This window comes from Brienomyrus brachyistius, chromosome 5, assembly GCF_023856365.1.
Source record: "Brienomyrus brachyistius isolate T26 chromosome 5, BBRACH_0.4, whole genome shotgun sequence".
In the NCBI taxonomy this organism is placed as follows: Eukaryota; Metazoa; Chordata; class Actinopteri; order Osteoglossiformes; family Mormyridae; genus Brienomyrus; species Brienomyrus brachyistius.
This window is the reverse complement of record NC_064537.1, coordinates 39,385,501-39,409,074: the sequence shown is the minus strand read 5'-3', so window position 1 is coordinate 39,409,074 and position 23,574 is coordinate 39,385,501. Positions and strand designations below refer to the sequence as shown.

The 23,574-nt window shown below is 41.8% G+C and overlaps 1 protein-coding gene across 8 annotated transcripts in view; it reads right to left on the bottom strand.

The window, feature by feature from the left end:
* LOC125742071 (uncharacterized) overlaps positions 1-22,813 on the bottom strand; it is a 95,758-nt gene extending 72,945 nt beyond the window's left edge. Inside the window, exons 1-6 of one of the 8 annotated variants that reach the window (XM_049013718.1) lie at positions 22,665-22,812; positions 4,918-4,965; positions 3,631-3,849; positions 2,985-3,269; positions 2,078-2,356; positions 1,194-1,400 (exon numbers count right to left, since the gene is read on the bottom strand). In XM_049013718.1, the coding sequence (XP_048869675.1) occupies positions 1,194-1,400; positions 2,078-2,356; positions 2,985-3,269; positions 3,631-3,849; positions 4,918-4,965; positions 22,665-22,689 (1,063 nt within the window). In that variant the 5' untranslated portion in view covers positions 22,690-22,812. Of the gene's footprint in view, positions 1-1,193; positions 1,401-2,077; positions 2,357-2,984; positions 3,270-3,630; positions 3,850-4,917; positions 4,966-22,664 lie in introns of all 8 variants that reach the window. The other 7 variants (XM_049013713.1, XM_049013712.1, XM_049013721.1 and 4 more) reach the window with 7 other exon arrangements.
* Positions 22,814-23,574: the final 761 nt, after the last annotated feature.

Genomic DNA, 23,574 nt, shown 5'->3' with positions numbered 1-23,574 from the left:
ACTTCTTCTCTCCCCCCCACCCCTTTGTTTCCCTGTTAGTTTGGCATTTCCCTTCCTGCAGGCCCCCATTTAATTTCCTCCTGGCTGAACAGTCTGATACTCCCCTTACTTCCCCTCTGCTTTGGACAGCTTCAGTGCCTCACATCCTACTCCATGTTCCCCTGCTTGTGTGTGGTACACTCCTGCACCTTCCTCTGCCTTAAATGTCTTCAGGGTCTCATATCCCCCTTCTACCCCCTTGCCTCCTTCCCCCTTAAGAGAAACCTTCAGGGCCTCATAGCGACCCTGCACTCTAGTGTCTGAGACTTCCGCTGTAGTTACTCTTTCTGTGTTTGGCCCCTTCAGTGTGTCGTACTCTCCACTCCTCTCTCCTCTTTTTCCTCCCTTGAGCTCCACATAACCTCCTTCCCCCTTGTCAGATCTCACAGTGCCTGGTGCCACCTGGCACACTGCTTTGGCTAACAATAAGGGAGAATGACTTAAGCTTGAATCAATGCTGAGAAGCACACTGAGCATATAAACAAATACAGATAAGTATAAAGAAGGGTATTTAATTAAATGACTGTAAGTTGAATTTCGGTAGACAAACATGGAAAGGTGGCGACAGACCTAAGCAGTTACAACAAACCAAAATCAAGACTTACACTTTTGCTTATGTCTTCTGTTCCAGCAGAACTATCCCACGGTGAAGATGAGCCCCATTACAATCAAAATGAGCACCATGACCCCCACGATTACACCTGTATTGGAACGAGCTTCATTTCCTGACACTGCAACTGAGAATGAGAGGGACAATAATAGTGAAGAGATTCTTCAGCTGAATACTTTGTCTGACCAACAAGGCAGCTTGCAACTCTGAAGCAAAGAAAAAGAATCTCATTCTGAAGACTCTTTGTCAATATCTGAAGAATGTAGCATGTATAGAATCTGTTTTATCTGATTCACGCATAATGCTCTAATCCAACCCAGTCCTAAAAGCAAATCTGCCTGTTCTGTGTGGTTTAATTTCACTGAGCCTCCACTAGACACCTGCCAGCGCCTGCAGGATCTCCAGGGGGCGCCATAACTTTAATAGACAAGCTCTCCCATATAGCACCATGTGACTGGTTGGAATGGAGTCCATCGGTAGATTGACTTGGCATGGATGCAGGCTGTTAGTTTTGCACATTATAAAATCACCATCCAGGACTCACCAGACAATGGCAGACTGAATGAGGAGGCTCCGGTATCCCAGCGAACTCTACAGGCGTACTTCCCCTGGGATAGGGTTGTATTTTTAACTTTTTTATAGCGACCATTTTCAGTCTGGTAGAATTCAGCCTTGCCCTCAGGCTTGCATTTGCTGCAAGTGCACACAGGATTCCCTGATGTGTATGACATGGCTGCCTCTAGAGTTATTTCTGGAGGGACAGGAAAAGGGAGATAATCAGAACCAATCAGAACCAATCTGAAACAATCAGAACCAATCAGATTCCTTTTATTTACCATGTAAAAAAACTACCAGGAGTTTTTTTGGGGGGTAGCATGAGTATACAATTTAAACATCAAGTCAAGAATACACAAAAAAATACAGCCTAAAGATAAAGAGACAGAGAGAATATGAAAATATGGTATTAATGAATAAACAAATAAACATGTAGATATATACAGTACCTGACAAACGTTTGGACACACCTTCCCGTAGAAAGGTTTACTTGTAATATTCACTACATTATAGAATAATTACAAGCACACTAAACTAATTAACTTGAGCATGGCCCTTAACCCCAATCACTCCAGGGACTGGATGACCCTACTGACTGCTCTACACCAGTTCCATGAGGTGGCCTCCTGGGATGCTTTTCCATCTGCCCTGAAGGAGGTCCCACTCTGGACTCTCACTGGCCACTTTTCCTTCACTCTCTGGTCAATCTCCTCCAAACAATTTCTGCTGTGATTAGGTCAGGTGGCCAGGTTACTGTATGTGATGCGACACTCTTTCACTCTCCTTTCTAGGCAGTTTGTTCAAACGTTTGACTGGTACTGTAAATAAGACAGAACTTACACACATACACACACTTTCACACTCACTGTATACCTATGCCAACGACTTCCTGAGGCACAGATTTGACAGTGAACTCGCTTTTGCTGGTACTCGCTTGGAACGTGTAGGTAGCTTCACATTCGTAGTTTCCTTCGTCGATCTTTGTCATATTCTCAATCAGATATTTCACATTGTTTTGGGGATGCATTGCTTTACCGTCTTTATAGAAAATAACATTTTTTGTCTTTGGTGCGCCATGTGTAACACATTCCAGTTCTAAATCTTTTCTCAGTTCTGCCAGATCAGGGTGAGGCACAAGTTTTACCATTAGATCTGAAGGGGCAAGAACAGCACAATGAGAAACAGAGAGAGACTGACAATTCAAATAATTATGAAGAAAACTCTCATATAAAATTAGCACAAAAACACAACACCTCATATGACTGAAATAATTCCCCATGTACATGTCAACTGTAAACTACAGTTGATTTGATTGATGGAAAATCCCTTGTTCAGATAAAGTTGCATTAATTGTGCAATCGTCCAATTATTTCTTATTGCTTAGGCACTACCTTTGAAACTATAGGCTAAATTCTAACCAGAAACCAGAAAACCTTACACCAAACCAGCAACACATTATATATGTCTTGAAAAAGCAAAACTCTTCAAACTCTATTTTAAAATTGTGTTATCGCATCAATACGGCACACACAAACCATCATTTGAATTTACACACCAAGCACCAGCTACGCACTGGCAGTGTAAATGAAAAGCACTTGTGGCTTTAGCTTTATCCCTGTGCAGGCACAGCAGTTTGCAAAAAAGGTGCTGTCATACATGTAGCAAACACAGACACATAGGTATACAGTGTTTAAGCATTCAGAAAAACTGTATAACTAGTGTACAAATGGATCAATAGGAAAGTATAGAAAGTGTCATTTTAATAAAAGCATTTTTTTACCGGTTACTGAGAGTACAACAGTGCTGCTTCTCGTGTTTGTGATCTTATTTTTACACCAATAAATATATGGTTCTGAGGTCTTCTCCACAGAGGACGTCATGAACTCCAAAGGGCCGGTTTTTGGGTAATCTTTTATTATAACATGGTAAAGACGCTGGTGTTTATACACATAACAGGTCCAATTCTGCCAGTCGTTGTCCACATAAAGGGCTAGATGAACAGAGTCATCTTTATAGACCACTGAATCTCCAGACTGAATGACTAGGATCTCTGGAGGAAAGGCGTCTGGGATATGAAAGAAGCAAGGAAAGGAGGAGATTAGATATCGTCAGGCTCAGACCTGCCAATCAAGGCGAATTTGCCATTCTTATTTTCTCTTTAAACCTTATGTAATGTAAATATTAACTGGGTAATCACATCACCATTCATTACAAAGATCTAAATGGACACTTTCCCAAATTGAACAAGTTCATGTATTTCTTGATACATGATTGTTGCTAAGCAAACAAATAACACTGTACTAAATTCACAGAGATATTTCTATAGCAGCATATTTGTATATATTTGCATATAAACAGCATGTGGCACATTTTACAGGGATCTAAATGTAACAATAGGTTATTTTCAAATGCAGATATTTAGTTACCTTCAACTTTGAGCTGAAGTTCTTTACTCCTAATTCCATTCCTCACACACACATATTGGCCTTGTTCACTAATAGACTTTATGGTGACGATATAGTTTTGTTGCGTTTGATCTGGGATTACAGTACCATCGAAATACCATTTGACGCTGCCTCCTCCTGAGCAGGTGAGTACTATGGTGTCCCCCAAGTATACAGGTAAAAATTGCTTCTTTATGCTCACTGTCGGAAAGGGAAGATGAAGACCCACACATACATACCAGCTTCTCCGTATCGGACAAACATATTTTCACAGAAGAGAACTACACTAAGAAAATACATGCAGTATTTCTTTTGGAATTATTTGAAATATTAAAAAATTCCCCAGTATTGCATATTGTTTTGTAGATTTGGGCAGTGTGTGGCACAGCAGGTTAAGCCTCTTTGCCATTGATCAGAAGGATGCTGGTTTGTGCCAGAATTCCCACATGTCTGTGGGCACTTAAGCAAGGGCCCTTAACCGCCAGATCCATGGGTGCTATACAGGTGATAGCCCTTCACTGGGTGCTATACAGGTGACAGCCCTTCACTGGGTGCTATACAGGTGACAGCCCTTCACTGGTTGTTATACAGGTGACAGCCCTTCACTGGGTGCTATACAGGTGACAGCCCTTCACTGGGTGCTACACAGGTGACAGCCCTTCACTGGGTGCTATACAGGTGACAGCCCTTCACTGGGTGCTATACAGGTGACAGCCCTTCACTGGGTGCTACACAGGTGACAGCCCTTCACTGCCAAGCTCACTCTCACCTACATAGCTTTTGTGTGTCATGGAGAGCATGATGACGTAGGTGAAGAGGGAGTTTCCCCATGGGGATCAATAAATGTCATTGTCATAATAATTATTATTATTTTTAAAGCATTAATGTCATTAATGAGGATTTTAAAAGTTATTATTTCATACCATGAATTAGCTAATACCAAATATTTTCATATGACATTTTAAAACAGAAGTAAAATTTCAACTGATACTTCATTACACTGTATTCTAGCTATTATTGGTTAATTAAGGTCTGATCAGGGGAGAGATGTCACCCCTTCTATTAGTAGGCACTCGAGACATGATTATAGAACACACTAAAAAATGCACATTTGTTTGCCTTAGTATGCTTTGATATTCTGCTCTAAAACACTATATCCTTACTGGATTGCATTTACTTGGTTTTAATATTTTTCTTGGATGTTAAGAAAGGCTAAAGGAACACTACTTTCTGGAATGGACACAAAACAAGTGTGTGTTTTTAAATTACCTTTTGGCCTAGATTGACCCAGTGAAAATGGCAAAATGGCACCAAACACTGCAAGAAAAAAAAACATATGTACAATTATCTTCACAACTTAAATAATCTAAAATCATGAAATTCCACCGTGAAGCGAAGCTCGCCTACTTTCTAAAAATTTGCATAGAATTTCCAATGACATCACTCTGAACCAATAGAACTCAATTTTATAAAGCCCTGTTGATGTAAATAACTTCTAACGGATGTAACTCGGTCATTTTTTGTCCAATTCCAACAAACCATAAATCATTTTGAAGGTTTTAAAAACGAGAATCTAAAAATAATAATAACTCCATTTTGAAATTTTCCTCATTCCGACTCATTTTGCCAGCACTGGTCACAAATATGAAGAAAATTCATGCGACAAAGGCTTGAAACTTAAGATAATTTCACTGCATTTTAAATAATATATAATAATAACAAATTCATAATATTCATAATATTCATAATATGTCCATCCCCTGGTATGACCAGCAGGGGTCCCTGCTGGTCCTCCAGAACCCCTCTATTTTTTTCTAGTTGTGTCGTGTCCCCAACCCTAGTGTAGTAAACATCAACATTTGAATTATATCAGTCCCTCATTAGTCCTGTATATATGTGCTTCCCAGTCCTGTGTTTCTCAGTCTGGTCATTAAGGTCAGTTCTCCTGTTACCCGTGGCCTTCTCAGTCCTAGCCTTCCTATTTTGACCCCTCGCAGTCCTGTTTGTTTCCCTGCTTCTGTTTTGTTTGATAAAGCCACTTTGGCTCTCCTGAAACCTGCCCTCAAATCCTCCATTTCTCATGACATGACCATTCTTATAAGAAAGACACAAAACTGTTATCATTGTGCATTATAAAAAGCGAATCACTTATGTTTAAGATTCATACATTAACATCAAAACATACAATCGTGCATGGTGTATTTCAAGCACTTTTGAAACATGTAGCTTTATTCACTTTGTAATATTGTGCAGTCCGTAGAGCTTATTTACTAGGCATAAATGGCTTTCATGAAAAATCATGTTAGAAACCCACAAAATCTTGCAAGAAGAAGGACTTAAATTCTGTATCCAGACTGTTACCACCGTTAATTGGCACTGTATGTTTTCTTGTCTTGTTTTGTCAATTTGTACTGTTATGCTGTCCTGTCTGCACTTATGATGTCGCTCTGTCTTTGTCCTGCTCTGTGTTGCACCACGGTCCTGGAGGAACCTTATCTCATTTCTCTATATACTGTGTGTATGGCTGAAATGACAATAAAACCTACTTGACTTGACTACTTGACTTGACTTCTGTAAAGTCAAGCATCTGTGTTTATCCTGTGGTTCATAAACTAAACATTGATTTTGTATTTCGACATCAGTTTCTTTCAGATGTTATACAGTGTTTATATATCTGAGTAGCTCAGAATGTCCTGAAAACAAAAACATGCAACATGTGGCTAACTCATGTACATGCAATGTAATGAGCCTAAAATCAAGGGGATAGAAAAACATTCAAAAATAGACAGGGTTCAAAGGGTTAGCACTTGTCTAGCCTGGGTCTGTTGTCCATTTGCTTGATGTGAAATTGATGGAGCTATGTTTCTCAGTGGATTGAAAAGTTCTTATAATGCATCTATCGTTTGTTATGAGGCTGCTTGTGCAACTGGCCTTGGTGAATGATGAACTGTTTTTTCTAAGGAAGACAATCTCTTCAGACAGGAGCTAAATTTTCTGGTCCCAGATACATTGTGCAACTTTTAGCCTACGCAGAATCTTGAAGAAACACTTAAAGCCCTGAAATGTAAAAAAAGTCCTGTTGCATAACTTGTTTCTGTTTTTAGTTAAGAACTTGGAACAATGTTTCGAAACAGTACGCTTCAGATAACAAAGAATTTGAAACAATATTTTGAAATAGAGGGGTGGCATGGTGGTGCAGTGGTTAGCACTGTTGCCTCACACCTCTGGGACCCGGGTTCCCGTCTCCGCCTGGGTTACATGTGTGCGGAGTTTGCATGTTCTCCCCATGTCATCGTGGGGTTTCCTCCGGGTACTCCGGTTTCCCCCCACAGTCCAAAAACATGCTGAGGCTAATTGGACTTGCTAAATTGCCCATAGGTGTGCATGTGTGAGTGAATGGTGTGTGAGTGTGCCCTGCGATGGGCTGGCCCCCCATCCTGGGTTTTTCCCTGCCTCGTGCCCATTGCTTCCAGGATAGGCTCCGGACCCCCCGCGACCCAGCAGGATAAGCGGCTTGGAAAATGGATGGATGGATAGATTTTGAAATAGCACTGGCAGTTGGGCGGAGACGTTTGGATTGACTAGCAAACAAATGTAGCTGATTGGGATCAAAACTGAATAAATGTGGTAATAGATCACTGTGGTTTAGCCGCAAAAGCCTGTAATGTACCCGAAACAATTAACTCATGCCTTGCAGTTATTCTCAATTGCTTAGGAGCATTTTTCCAATGACAGTTAACATTTTCAAAACAACACGTGTAATCCCTCTGCCCCGTGCCCATTGGTCCGTTCCCCTGCCCCTAGGCTCCAGACCCCCTGCGACCCAGTAGGATTAGTGGTTTGGAAAATGGATGGATGGAAGTGTAATCCCCACACCGTAATGTCACTTCTGCACAGCTGAATATAATTTGTCATTGTTTCAATGTGAATTTAGTGCTCAGCATAAATGAGTTCTGACAAATTTGTCAGAAAACCTTTAGTTACCTTTCAAAATCAAAATTGTCTATGGGATACTATACTTCAAAATACTCCCACAAATGTGGGTCATTGATTGCAAACAAGATTTGTTAATTTGCTCACACAAAAAAGGAAATGTCCTAACAAATTCATTCAAGACCATGTGCAAAAATGAGTACACCCCACTAAAGGTCTTAGGCGCAAAGCTAAATTTTAAGCTACAAAATTCTAATTAACAAGAAATCAACCACAGGGGAGTCTAATTATTCATTAAACAGGCATTTTGACCATAAAAGGGCATTAATTAACAAAGAAACCCCTTCCCATTCCATGCTGTCAGCGATGACACCACATGGAAGAGAAAAGTCACAAGACCTGAGAAAGACAATGATTTCTTTACGCAAGAAAGCTGAAGGCTATAAGAAGCTCAGCAAAGCTGGTGAAGATCCTGTAGCAAAAGTGATACAAAAATTAAAGAAAGATGGAACTGCAACCATCTCACAGAGCCGTCCAGGTCGTCCATGGAAGTTAACAACTCGACAGGAGCATCTTCTTATGAGAAGGGTTGAAGAAAATCGGCATGCAAGTTCACTGCAGTTAGCTAAAGAAGTAGAAAGTCAAACTGGGGTGATTTTTCCCATGACACAATATGGCGTAGACTGCAGTGGAATGGCATGCTTGGGTGTCCACAAAGGAACCCTCTCTTAAAGTTCATGAACAAAAAAGCCCATCTAGAATTTGCCAGGGCCCATGCTGAAAAAGATGAAGACTACTGGCACTCTATACTCTGGAGTGATGAGACCAAGATAAATGTTTTTGGAACTGATGGCTTCAAAACTGTGTGACGTTGTAAAGGTGAGGAGTTCAAATAAAAATGCATGGTGCCTACAGTGAAACATGGTGGTGGCAGTGTCCTTATGCGGGGCTGCAGGAGTGCTGCTGGTGTCAGGGAGCTGCATTTCATTGGTGGTATCGTGAATTCACAGATGTACTGCTTTGTATTGAAAGACAAGATGCTACCATCACTCCGTGCCCTTGGTCGTCGTGCACTTTTCCAACTTGACAATGATCCAAAATACACATGTAAAGTCACTGGTGCATTTCTGAAAAACTGGGTGAAAGTGATTCAATGGCCAAGTATGTCTCCTGATCTGAACCCAATTGAACATCTATGGGGAATTCTGAAGAGACAGGTTGAGTGTCACTGTCCGTCCAGCATCCAGGCTCTAAAAGAGGCCATTCTTGAAGAATGGAAAAAGATAGATGCTGCAATATGTTGCTAACTTGTTCATTCTATGTGTGGCAAGGATGTGTTGAAGAAACTATGCCCAGCACTGGAGAGTTGAGACTGAGCTTTTTACATCCTCGTGGACCATCTCCATCCTATTCATTCCCATGCCATCCTGACAGACTTGTTATGGAGCATGTCAAAGACACCAGTTTCAATATTTCAAGGCTCTGCATTACAGTACATTGAACAAGCCCTTCTCTGACCGTTTTCTAATCACCTTTGTGATTCAGCCACCCTCTTTGAGTATGGCAAAGAAGATTATTACAATCACCTAAATGATAGACTTTGCCTCCAATTTATACTGTAAATGCAACACGTAAAACTAACTTCATGTCTAGTACAGATATCAATGAAGTCACCCATGACTTCAGTACAGTGGTTAGTAAAATTTTAGACGTAACAGCATCTTTGAAAAATAAAATAGTAAAATCCACCAGACTCTCCCCATGGTTTAATGATCGCAAAGGTACCTACAAACAGGAGTGCCTCAGATTGGAGCACAAATCGAAATCCACAGTCTCAGAAGTGTTCAAGTTGACATGGTATAACAGGCTGCAACAATACAAGCAAGCCCTTTCTAGGGCACGTTCTGCCTATTATTCTAACTTTTTTGATGGCAATAGAAATAACCCTCATTACCTTTTTAAAACAACAGCTCATCTAACAAAATAGGCTGAACCTCTGCTACCACTGCTGTTCAGTAGTGAACATTTTATGAACTTCTTTAATTATATAATTACAATAGGCTTCAAACATGTTCAAATGGCTCACAATTAACTCCAAGGCAAACGGAACGTGAACACACCCTTAATGTTTTTGAATTAATTAATGAACAAGAGCTAAAAACTATTATAACTAAGATCAAACCAACAACTTGTACACTGGACCCACTAAGCTTCTTAAAGAATCCCTGGAAGTTCTGCCAAGACCTATAACGAATAATGAATTTTACCCTATTACAAAGACTTAAATTTGAGGTTGGGTTGTGTGGAACAGTCTTGAAATGGTTTAAATCATGTTTGACTAATCTTTATGAATGTGTTGAAGTGTCAAATAATTTTTTATCACTAAACGCTCAGAAAACCGAGGTTCTGTTGTTTGCTGGTTCCAGTACACGGAAAGGAATGCTTTAATCTTCGCACTCAGCTCCAAAGGGCTGAACTTTTCACTCAGCAGGGGGTTGGGGAGCTGGTTGACCTTCTCCCTACTTGGGAGTTTTCGGTTCCTATCCTCCATTGTCATCTGGCTTTCATTATTTAATTTTTTATATTTTCCCTGTTTTAGATTACTCTCTCTTGATGATGTCACAACACACCCATGTAAAGTGCCTTGGAGCAAACTGGCAGCGCATGGGGGGGGGGGGGGGGGGAGAGGACCAGAGCCTATCACGGGAACAATGATCGCAGACAGAAACCAACCCCGGGCAGTCGCCAACACACTGCAGGGCGCACACACTCACACAACTACAGGGCCAATTTAGACTCACCAATCAACCCATGCTGTACACTTTTGGACGGTGGGAGGAAACCGGAGCCCCCGGCGAAAACAGGGAGAGTGTTCGAACTCCACACAGAAAGGACCCGAGCCAAGCCCTTCTTGCTGTGATACAGCAGCGCTAACCATTGCGCCACCGTGTCGCCCAGCAATGCATCCTCAATTTCAAATTCGCTCGCTATCTCGCGTTTGGTCAAAATCAAAAACTGACTTACGACGTCGATGTGAATACGCAGTGACATCAAATGTAATATTACACTGGTTTTTCTGTTAAGTAAAGTACTGTGAAGTACTCCTAAAGTAGCGATTGATTTTCCACATCAGCCGGTTTAAATCATCATACATTTACATCAATTTTTAACAGATTTGAGATTCATCATTACATGCCTATTGGACACACATAACCTCAGAAATCTGTAATTAACATCTACACTGTGCTCATGGATTTTGGATGTCCTCACAATACATGAGAATATTTACAAGAAGGAGGTTCAACATCTGGTCTGGTGTTGTTCGAACAGTGACTTGGTCCTGAACACTACTAAAACAAAGGAGAACATTGTGGACTTAAGGAGAGCCAGGAAAACAACACCTCCTCCTAGATGGAAAGGGTCAACAGCATCAAATTCCTGGAAGCCCAGCCCCTCTACCCCCTCATTCAACAACATGCCATGCACACATGTAGGACCTCGGGGTGGGCGTATGCCATGTATACTACGGTGGGGTGGGCCATTTACATGGCCTTATTCACTGTGCTGCGCGGCCTTCTGCCTTGGGTGGTTGCTCGGCTGGCGGCGCTCTGGGGTCCCAGCTGACGCCGGGAGTTGCATCCATTCTCCTGCATGTTGGAGGGCAGTCCGGAGTGGATGGGCTTATGTCTTTTTGTCTCTGTGTGTGGGTGTCTGTGTATGTTGTGGGGATGTGTGTATGGTCTATGTGCTTGGCTGAGAGGTGTGTCTGCAAGGCTCTCTGACAGGGGTTGGTCGGTCCCCAGCCACATGGGGCCCTGGCCTTGGCTCGTACAGGAGCGGCCGCCCCCGCTGCCTGTTGCCTTTGGTTCTCTGGGGCTCATGCCCTTTTAGCTGCAGGGGCTGCGTGTGGGAGCTCCCTCCTCCCCGAGCTGGAGAGGGGGCGCAGCTGTCATTGCGACATGGATCCCTGGCTCATCCGTGCTCTTCGGGGGCTGCGGACATCCTGCGCCTCCCGGTCCTGTCTCTGCCGACCTCTGGCTCTTGTGGGGTGTGGTTGCAGCCTCCCTCCCTTGCTATTTAGTACGTTTCATGTTGAAAATGCACACACACAACACACACACACAACGCATGCACACAACGCACGCACACAATACACGCACACAACACACACACACAAAACACGCACACAACACACACACACAACGCACGCACACAATACACGCACACAAGCCCACATCTCGCCTACACAATTGAGCACGAATGTACATACACTTGCACGCACCCCTCCAAGCACACACTAAGATTTTATATGCTTGTATAGCTGTGTTACTTTCTTCATTCTTCATTTTTTTTTGTTCCTGAATTTATCAATTTCTGAACTTCTTTCAGATGCTGTTGATCTTTTGCCTTTTTTTCCTTCCCTCTCTTTTACAGATTCAGCAATTGCAGATTGTGTTTTCTACTCTACTCATATCACTCATGACTTGTGTTTCTCGCTTACTTTTCCCCCCTCCTAATCTGTCCCTCCTCTCCGGCGAGCTCACCCACTGCAGTATTTTACATGTGTTAAAAATGAAATAAATAAAAAAAATAAAAAAGAAATCGATCAACATGAGGGGCCCATACAGAGTTTATAGAGCCCCTCATAGTAAAGCAAACATGTATGGTACAGCAGGGCATTCAGACCATGATTCTGCTTGCTAAAGCTGCCGGACAGGACAAAAAAAAAACACACACACACACACACACTATACATATATACACATAGCTGTTGAAGACTGAAGAGAGCAAACCAATCAACTGTCTTTCCCATCTCCCTCCCCTCCCTCAAACTGCTGCTACTGCACCGATCACTTTATACCTAGAAATATTTACACCACACAAATGCAATTTACATTAAACAAATGCAATTCTTATAATGTATGTGTCATGCCCGGCTCGTACGATCCTCGTGTGTGCCACGCCCCCTGATTACCCACGTGTGCTTCCCTGATTGTACCCAGTTGTCTTGTCTATTTCAGTCCCCGTCTTGCCTTAGTTCATGGTCTGTTATTGATGTTAGTCGATGTTCGTGCTTCGTCCTGTATTGAGTCCTGAGAATAAACCCCGTTTCCCCGTACCTTGCCTGCTTCCTGCCCATCTACCTGCCCGCGCGCATTACCCACGCTCACGGTATGCAATACCTGTTTACAATGAACTGTTTTTCTGTTTTACTTTACCTTGAATTATACTTGTAATTTTATTTTGTATTTTATATTCTTTATTGCTGCTGTTTTCCCTGAGAGATACCAAACAAAGTCTCGTAGTGACTGGGGGCAGCGTGTTGCTCAGTGGGCTAAGCCTTTGTCCTTGTAATCATAAGGTCACAGGTTCAAACCCAGCCTCAGCACGTCTGTGGCTTCTTAAGCAAGACCCTTAACCCCCAGCTCCCTGGCAGCCCTTCGCGGTCAACTTACTCCACAAAGAGCAAGTTGAGGGAGGCGTAAAGATAATTTCCCTACAGGGGATCAATAAAGTATAATAAATAAAAAAATAAAACTACAATGATAATGTAGTCTCATTACCATCCATCCATCTTTTGTAACCACTTGTCCTGCTCAGTGCCGCAGGGGGTCCAGAGCCTATCCCAGATTACATGCGGCATGTAAAAAAATTCATTTTGTTAGGTGCTTGACTTTCTGAATATTGCAATATTGCCTTCCGCCAGGTATAGTCGTGGGACTTAATATTGTCTCCTAGAACATGCACTGAAAAATGCAATTAGTAATTAGTTACAGGTACCAGTTACTTAATTCAGAAGTAATTCAATTACTTTACTATTTAATGCATATAAAAGTAATCAGCACATATACGTTGGTTTAAGATTGGAATGTCTTTAAATGATCAGATTCCATTTGGTCCCAGTAACAATATTTAAATTGCTGTGTTTGGAGGGATGGGACATGGAAGCAGATGTAATCAGTGAACAAAAAGGACTTTACAATTTTTCTCAGTTGCTTTGCTACATTTCTCAGAATAGAAAGGAAATTCTCATAACTACTTGCACAACCTCCACATCACTGAGTCACTTGTGCACATCATAAATGCAGTTTCATTTGTTTGGTCAAATTGAAAAATGCCTTAGCACAGTCATGCAAATTATTATGTACAATCATCTGCTGATTCCTACATTATAGATTGTCATGTTGGTCAGAATGTATTATACTAGTTTTCTGTTGAATAATCTCCCCCCTCAAAACATTAAGACATTAGTTCATTGAATAAGTCTTCACATGCAAAATGGTTGAACCAGTAATCTGTTAAGCATATTCTCTATACATCTCTATTACAGTTATTTTTTTAATATAAACATGTCCTGAATTGATTAACTTCTCTCAGTTGAATCTTGACTTTCACCAAATAGAGGGGAATGCTTAAAGTATTACAGTAGCTCGACCAATGATCACTCAATTATCTAAAATAGCTCAGAGGTACATCTCATGAACCTTCAGTTGGCAAGCATGTAGTGACTGAGCACGACATGATGTTACAATTTGGCAATGGAAGAACAACGAGGAAATGAACAGGATCACCAGCTGGTATGGAGAAGAGGAGTGAGGGAAGCAAAACAAAGGAAGAAGTAGAAGAAGCCGAGAACAGAGGCACGTTCCTGATGAAATAAGGGTCACAATTGTGGATCATGTCCTCAATCATGGCCGTACAAAGGCTGAAGCAGGTCAAATGCTGCAGCGGAATGTTGGGAGAACAACTGTGTCCTCAATCGTTGAAACATTTTATAAAGACAATGGGTATGTTGTCCATCAATGTACTGTACTGTAATACTGTATACTTACTGTATATACTATTGCAGTATTCCACTTGCATTTTATAGTTATTCAGTAAATATACTTTATACAGTTACATACTGTACATAAACTGTAGCACACACACATTTATACATATTTACAGTGTGTATTTATATACAGACTGTAAAAATGCATATAGAGTATGCGTGTGTGTTGTCTGTTACAGTACATGAATGGCATACGTAACTTTATACTGTTGAAACTGATATATGTTATACAGAAAATGTACAGCCTTGTGTATTTTCAGTCTTGTCATCGAAACCTCAGGCATAGTTTACATCAGAAAACATGACAACATGGCTAAGAATTTTGACCATCTTGTTTGTGAACAAGGACGTCTGATGTCATTGACAAGTTCATTGACATATTTACGTCAGAGGGACAAACTAAGGATTTTGCTAAAGTTACAGGCTTTTGTACGTAATCCATTATGTGTTGCTATTTGTACGAATTGTTTCAAGAAATGCACTTACTGTTTTGCAAATGTTAAGGATGATTCGAGATATGTATCAAAGCAACTGAGAAAAACTGTAAACTAAATGGGTAAAACAGCAAATTAACAGAATCATAAGGGATCCACATGAGTAGAATAGAGAGGAGCTAAGTACAGGCAACAGGGGGGTATGACATTCATGAAGGATCTAGGGAACACAGGACTGGGGAGCACCAAATACAAGTCTAACAAGGGTGCAAAAAGGAGGCAGCTGGGAGTGACTGACATGAGAGCAGGAATGAGAGGCAAGACAAATGAGCCGCAGGTGTGGCTCATTAGGGGCACGCTAAGTAGGAAACAGGTGTGGCAGATCGGCAGGGTGTGGCAATACCTGCCCTGCTAAAGTATACTCTCCGGGCATAAAGGCCAGACAGCCGGGGGGGACCAAAGGGACAACCAAAGGGGTGGCAACCAGACTGTATACTGCACTTTACAAGAGGCGACAGGACACACAGAGGACTGAACTGGACCAGACATGAGAAGACAGAATGCTTAGAGAACACCACCGGACATGAGACCTGACATAGGATGCCAGTAGGGACACTGAACAGACCTGGGCATGACTAAGGACAACACAGAGGATGAGTAACACAATATACACCAGGACAGGGTGAAAAGGTGAAGAGATAACAAGGACAGGGACAGATACATAGGAAAGAGCCACAGGGGAAACAGGCCAGTGCCAAATAATTGTGAGTCAGAGCAAATGGACAAAGACTGAGGTGTGAAGAGGGACAATGAGAGGGGGGCATGCAGGGAGCCTTCTTGATCCCATGAAACTAGGCAAAGACCGTGGGAAGCTGGGTGGTAATCTTGGGCCATACAGTAGATTCTCCTAAGTCCCTTTCCCTGGGGGGTAGAGCCCCTCTAGGTGGCAGGTCCAGTGGGTCTTGGAGGGTCAGCAGAGCTTTTGGGGCTGGAGGGTGTCAAGGGGACTGCAGGACAACGAGGGTACTACAGGACAAGAGGATGAAGAGGGCACTGCAGGGCAGGAAGCGGAGGATGATGAGGGACCTGCAAGACTGGAACAAGGAGAGGTACAGGAATAGGAGCAGGACGGTGTCACAGTTGCCGTCCACTGGACCACAACAGAGGAGATGTCTGGGTGGACATCTCTGGGCAGACTGGGGTCTGGGAAGCAAACCTGAATAGTGTGCCCCCGTATCCCCCTCCAGGTCGGTATGTGCATGGGGAAACAGTAGAGGCCCATGGAACGGGACTTAGAATGGGACCCTCTGGACCTTGCCCTGGGTCCTCTCGTTGGGCCTTGTCCAGATCCATCCATTCTGGGTAGGCGGCGACAACAAGAGGTGAGACGACAGGCCGATGTCTGGGAGTCAATGGCAGGCAACTATGTGGCTGACAGCAAGGCTGATGCCAGGAAGCCAGCAGCAGGAGACGAGGAGGCGGGTGCCATAAGACCTCAAAGGACAGTGAAGCAGGTGCCAGCTGGACACCTGCAGATGGTCAGGACGAATCTGGGACACCAGATGAGCAGAACTAAGTCGCCCACTCTGACCTGGGCACAGTGGCCTCTCCTGGTCCAGAAGTCTAAATTGCAGCAATAATATGAATGGGTCTAGGAGACACAGCCAAGGCCAAGACAGACTCTACAGTTTTGGCGGGGATCTCACTGGGGTTGGACATGGGAGCTGCGATGGCTGGCTCTCCTGGATAGGATGCTACAGGTGTGGCAGCAGAGGCAGTCAGCTGTGGGAAGCCAGTGGACAGATTGGTTTCCGCTGTGCCAGGAGCCTGGACAGAGCGGCATTTTCTGGGTCAGGAGCTGGGGCTGTAGCTGCGGTGTGGAAGGACTCGGGGTTGGACTCGGGCATGGGCTCAGTCTACTTCCTAAGTCTCCACTTCCTGCAGCAGGAGCTGGCGGAAAGCTTCAAGGAGTCTGCAGTTGCTTCTGTTGGGAGCTGCAGGTCCTAGAGAAGTGGCATGCTGTCCTACTCCTCATGACAAAGAGGCAGGCTGCCCCGTGGCAAGTAGTGTGGAGTCAGTGGGTTCATTGTCTGCAGTGGGGATCAGCATACCCACTTTGTTCTAGAGTCCACTATCAGAGTCCAGGTAGATGGTGGCTATGGGCTCCTGTAACTCCCAGAGGTGAGCTATTCTCACTGGCAGAGATGCACCCCTGCCTGTGGAAGCAGCACTAGATATCTGAAATAACATGTGGCAATCAGCAGAAAGGATTTGAGTAATCAGCAGCTTGGGGAAATCTGTCATTCTATTGTGTACGGAAGGACAAAGGACCCAGGAGCGGATAAAATCAGCAAACAAAAGGGACTTTATTTGCAATTTAATCTTTTTAGTTTAATAAACAGAATCATAAGAGATCCAAACAGGTAATCCAGAGAGGGGCTAAGCACAGACAACATGGGGGTATGACGTTAATAATCTGAGGAGTACAGGACTGGGAAGCACTTAAATGCAAGGCTAAAGATGGAGCAAACAGGAGGCATCTGGGAGTGACTGACACGAAGGCAGGAACGAGAGGTAAGACAATCAAGCCCTAAGCATGGCTCATTAGGGCCACACTAGAGAGGAAACAGGAGGGGCCGATAGGCAGGGCATGACAGTTATCACATAGGCCTACGAATGTGTGTTTCTTTGAGTGTTTTTTTCCTTAATTTTGCTTTAATAAATTCAGCACAACAGTTAAGCCTATGCTTACTGGTTCTGTCATTATTTCAAATAATATTTTTGGAAAATCTATGCAAATACATGAGATGCGCCTTAACTTTCTATAACTGGTAAGGGTGCAGTTGTGGCAGATGGTTTAAAATCCTTTATTACTTGAATAGTTTAACAACTTTAATGCCTGTGCTGTGGCCTACGAATAATTTATTTTGCAACCAAAAATTTTGTGAAAAAAATGCATTGGTTGACATAAAAAAATTAAGTCAACGAACAGATTCCTCAACCAGATTCCTTTTCTTACACTAGTGTAGTATGGGCAGGGCACATATCCCAGCATGCCCCGTGCAATTGTAAATAGAAGGACCACAACAGGCACCCAACAAGCACCGAGCCCAAATACACAGACGGGAAACACAAGATTGTCAGATGCCGAACTGCAAGATGCGCACACAGTGGGATATTTATACACACTAAATACACACGAAGATCAGACCGGGTATATACAAGACACAGGCAAACACACGTGCGACAGTAGGGAAATGTGTGACCTTGGGGTGCTACGTCACTAAGTGTAGGTAGGAGACCAGCGTACGCCACCTAAGCCCTGCCCCTTAAGTTATATGATTACTGTTACCCTCAGGATTCCCTCAGACACAGCTACGTCGCATAAACGACAGAGACTCAGTAACTGGGCAATATTTATTAACCCAAATAAAGCCTTTAAAAACAATATCAAAACATGGCTAAAACCACAGATCGTAAGCCAGGAAGGGAAAGTTCACTTACGAAGCCACAGTACTGGCAGTTCAATTCTGCAAAGTTAAGCCATTATGCAAGCCAATGAGAGTGCTTGCCTAGAAGAAGTAGGGAAAGGAAGTTCACAGCAAACACACCAAGAGCTCAAGTATTAAGGAGATATCACTAACATACACAGTCACACAACAAACCACAACATAGGGCGAGTGCTTATTGACTCACACCTTAATCACTCCATGCAGTGCAGGAAAGGCCCCACCAAACACCCCCAGAACACCAGCACCACATTCACTGGCTCTATAGATGGAAAGAGAATAAAGGATAAATACGCTCAAGACTAACACACAAATTAGACCAGCCAGTACTCCAAAGCTGAACTTAGTGAAAAAAAGACATATACTCCAGCAGTAGTCATTGCCAGCCACTCACTCAAAAAAGTCACAAATATACCAACAAAAAAAAGCCACATCACCTTATCGCAAAAAAAAATAAAAATAATAATTCAATTAAAGAAATGTACAGGCAAAACCGCAATGGCAACTCCTGCAAACATATGCACACAATTCGTACCATAGCCATGCAGGATCCACAAGAATTTAGAATAATTATATGCACAATCAGGGGCGCTGCTAAGGATTTTGGGCCCCATGAAAAGAATCTTGACAGGGCCCCCAACACAGCTGAGACTTTTTTCATATTAATTTACATAAAATCATGCGCTTTTATGGTATTTTGACTATCATTCTCATATATTTAAGTCAATCAGACAATTGAACTCCATCCCATGTCCACACCCGTAATTTGTCCTCTGTAATACTGCACTACTTCAGTACTGTATAATGTATATACTGTGCATAGCTGTACATGTGTCATATAGTGTATTCACATATATTTATATTTGTATGTATGCACTGTACATATTTGTACCAGTTGCTGCTGCTGGTTCATTTGACTCTGTTTGGAACGAGGCATGATTTTCACAAAGTGCGTTTGACTGCATTGAACGTTTAACTAAAACTGTGTATTGTTATTTTTTCCAGCGTCTTCTTGATCTAACATGGGGAGAAAATTCAGTTCCCTTATCATGCACTTTTAACACTAGAACGGCCACCAGCAGTCATTTTAACCACAACATTTAAACTTAGGGTATTTATCTTTAACACTAGAACGAACAAGGTGTCATTTTGACCGTTTTAAAATTTGCATATTCAATAACTTTGTCTAAATAAATCACAAAGCCTTGCTGCTCCCTGACTTTTCCTAAAACTACATGAATTTTCATTAAAACTAGTTTAAATATTTGTGTAAATAAATATTTAAACCGTAGGCTACGATCATTGTCACACGGGCGGTCCACTAACAATTTAGTCCTACTTACAAACCCACCTTTTCTTCTGAAATATTGGGTAACATACTGTCGACCCTTTGCCTATATCACTTGTCTTATTTTTTCTCTGTCCGTTTTTGGCTTCCAGATTTTTGAGGCATTTTCACTTCTGCCGACGCTATAAGTGAAGTCAAGCTGTTGCCTGGATACAATTTGGGCGGACTGAACCATTTTATGATAATCGAGAGGGGGAGAGGGGCTCACGGACGTTTGTGTTTCTTAAACAAACACATTTTTTGACACCAGGAAACAGCAAATAGAATAATTTTAAGTTAATAATTTTTACTATCAGCACCACAATTTTATTTGGGGCTTCTCTGGGCCCCCTCTCAGTCATGGGCCCCGAGAATCGTCATCGTTTACCCCCCCCCCCTTTACAGCGTCCCTGTGCACAATGTATAGAAATTAGTAATAAATGCATCCTACATGGGTTTCATTATAAACCCAGACACCTAATGTCAAAGAGTATCTAGAACAGAACGCCTATATTTTTGTTGCGTGTGTGTTGTGCATGGTGTTAATCTAGTTATCAGTTTTAAACGCTTAACTTTAGTAGAAATTGCAATAAATGCTTAACATTAATTAATTATCCATCTTCTGTAACCGCTTATCCTATTCAGGGCAACTCACAGCAGGGCACATTCACATACCGTTCACATCTACAGGCAATTTGGCAACTCCAACTCACCTTAGCACATTTTTGGACAGTGGGAGGAAACCACAGAAAATGCAAACTGTGCTAACCACTGCCTAACCATGCCGAATGCAATTAAAATCTAGTTAATATGTAAGAAAATTTATTAACCTGATAGTATTTTAAGCAGTTACTGCATGATTAATTGTTGCGAATTCCTTTTTAACAAGAAATGCATAGTCACCCGATTTAATAGTCAGTACTGTTTCAAGGTCCATCGCGGAGTACATCTCGGAATGAAACACAAGTCCGATACGTGGCGTTAACACACGTTTATTTAGCCTACGTCACACGAAGCTTACAGTATATCACTTAACTTTCGGTTTTAAAATAAGGCATTAATGAAAGTTCTCTAGTAAATACATTCAGAGGAATTCTACACAGTGTACTTATTACTGAATACTAAAACGAAATTATTTAAATAGTAAAATAAAATTATTGTACATGTTGTAAAAACGTAAAAACTATTTTAAAGTTTATTATTTACGATACATTGTCGTTCTATTCCATTGTCTGTGGTTACAGTGAACTTTCATTAATGTCTTATTTTACAACCAAACGTGATTTTATCTGAAGCAAAAGGCATGGAAAATTTAACTGGTTTTAAGAATGAGGCTCAGAACCGATGTGAAGATTTAGTTTTCACCTTGTTTTTGAGCTTTAATGTCATTATTCAGTATTCAGGCCCCTTTTTGTATTTTTTGTAAATGTAATTTTAATAAAAACGTAAATTTAAATTGTAAATGTGTTAAATATTAAAGACTTAAATCTTTCCTTTATGTAAGTATTCAGACCAGCAATTCAGTTCTATATGAAAGCTCCATTATCAGCAGTTACAGCTAAGAGTTCTTGGAAGCATATTCACTAAGCTTCTCACCCCGTTTTATATTAAAAATTATATAAATTTGCTGAATACTATTTTATCTATTTAATCTACAATGTAGTAAAGTAGCCCTGCGATGGGCTGGCCCCCCATCCTGGGTTGTTCCCTGCCTCGTGCCCATTGCTTCCGGGATAGGCTCCGGACCCCCCGCGACCCAGTAGGATAAGCGGTTTGGAAAATGAATGGATGGATGGATGTAGTAAAGTATGGAGTACTTTTTAAGGGAACTGTCTTTTATCAAATTTTATATAACAACAATCGCATGTAATTTTACATTTCTTTTCTCTGTGTTACTTATGATGTTCTGTATTATAACGATTATGATCTTGTAGATGAAACAGTGAGCAGTTTTTTTAAAGGCTTTAATAATATTTAACAGTAATTAGCTGTAATTATATAGGATACGCATGTAAAATGATAGGCAGTGTTTGTTTCCCCAGGATAATGTGATTTTAAAGAAACGGTAAAGTAAATGTGGCGGCATGGTGGTGCAGTGGTTAGCACGCCTCGGGGACCCGGATTCGAGTCTGCGCCTGAGTTACAAGTGCGTTGAGTTTGCATGTTCTCCCCATGTCCTCCAGGGGTTAATTGGAGATACAAAAAAAAATGCCCATAGGTGGGCTGCCTCGTGCCCGTAGCTTACCCCCGCGACCCCGAAGGATAAACGCGTTGGAAAATGGATGGATGGTAAAGTAAATTTATATTATTTGTTTTAAGTGTGTTTTGTTTTTAATCTGTAAAAGGTTTGGCTTAAGTTTGGGTGTAAAATTACAGCACACACACGGTAAAACCCTGTAATGTTTTACAGTCATGTACTGTAAAATAAATTACGGTTAAATACCAAATGTTAACATTAACCGTTTGACAACTTTGCTGCCAGACTTTTTTTTTATCGTTTTTTTTTTCTTTTTTACACTGTAGGCTTTTGCCCTCCGGTGTGTTCATAGTTAATAATTATCAACAATGTGTTAGACAAATACAGCTGCTGAATCGATGTTACAAGAGTGAAGCGTTTAAAATGCCAAATATAACATATAAAATATAACATATAACATGATAAAATATTCAGGCTTAAGACTATCGAACCCACGTTCAGTTTTTCTCCGATCAGAATACTGGAGCATGAGGATCAGCAAACACAATTACTACCCAACGAAAGTCCGCACCGATTGGAAGAATGGGAAAAAGTATTTATGCTGTAAACTAATACATCTTTTCACATTCAGCCTCAGTATATACATGTAGCAAACAGCAACAAATGCAATGAAAAAATGACTAAAGATGAAAAACAAACAAAACTGGATAAGCTAATTAAAGAGAGAGAGAGAGAGGATGAGGTGGAAAATTGAGGGAAAAGGGAGAGTTTGAGTTGGTCTTACCAAAAAGAACCACCACGTTTTTCATGCTCGATTTTGATTGAACGGCACTTGCTGGCAACAACTAAACGGTAACTAAGAAGAGAAAATGATTTTACAAGGGACTAATACAGAGAGCAATGAAGGAGGGAGGGGAAGTGGTATATGAGCTGGAAAGCATAGAAAGTATTTTCATATTTTCATCATTTCTTGGTGCTACTTATTACTTCCAGATGATGCGTAAATTTAAGCGTCACTGAAACGCAGGCAATGTAACATTTTATTTACTACCATTATTCACTGTAGACATCAGCTTGTTGCGGGCAGCCTCATATCCCTTCTACATTTGGATTTCATTTAATAGTCCTAAGAAATTAGGTGGGTGAACTCTTCGCTTCTTCAATCTCAAATTCTCAGGCATCATATCCTGTCCCACCACACCCATAACAAGCTCATCTATAGGCTTTTCTCTATCTGTGTAAGAAACTCAGACAACTGCTCACCGCTGTCACCGCTGTCAACAGAGTTTGAACGAGAACTAAAGTTCCTCTCCAGTAACAAATGACCCAAAAGTATTCTCCGTGGCTTCAGTATATACTCTTTGGAGGATGCGTCTGGGTGTCTAAATGCCTGGGCTACCACAGCAGCTGGACCTTTTAAACTCTCTATAATCTTCAAATCTGTTCTCTTTATCTGATCATTCAGAGTTGTCTATCATGAGATGCGCTTGCTCTATCCAGTTGTCGAGCTGTTCCTCCCCTGGTAATGTTGGGAGAACTCATCAGAAGGTTTTGTAGTCCCCTGAGCATGCTACTATCTGCAGACAACCTGCCCTGCCTCTGCCTCAAATCCCCAACAGCGTGAATGATGGCTTCCGGTGAGTATGCCAGGGGTGAACCTGCTATACTCACATCACAATCTCCCTCCCGTCTGC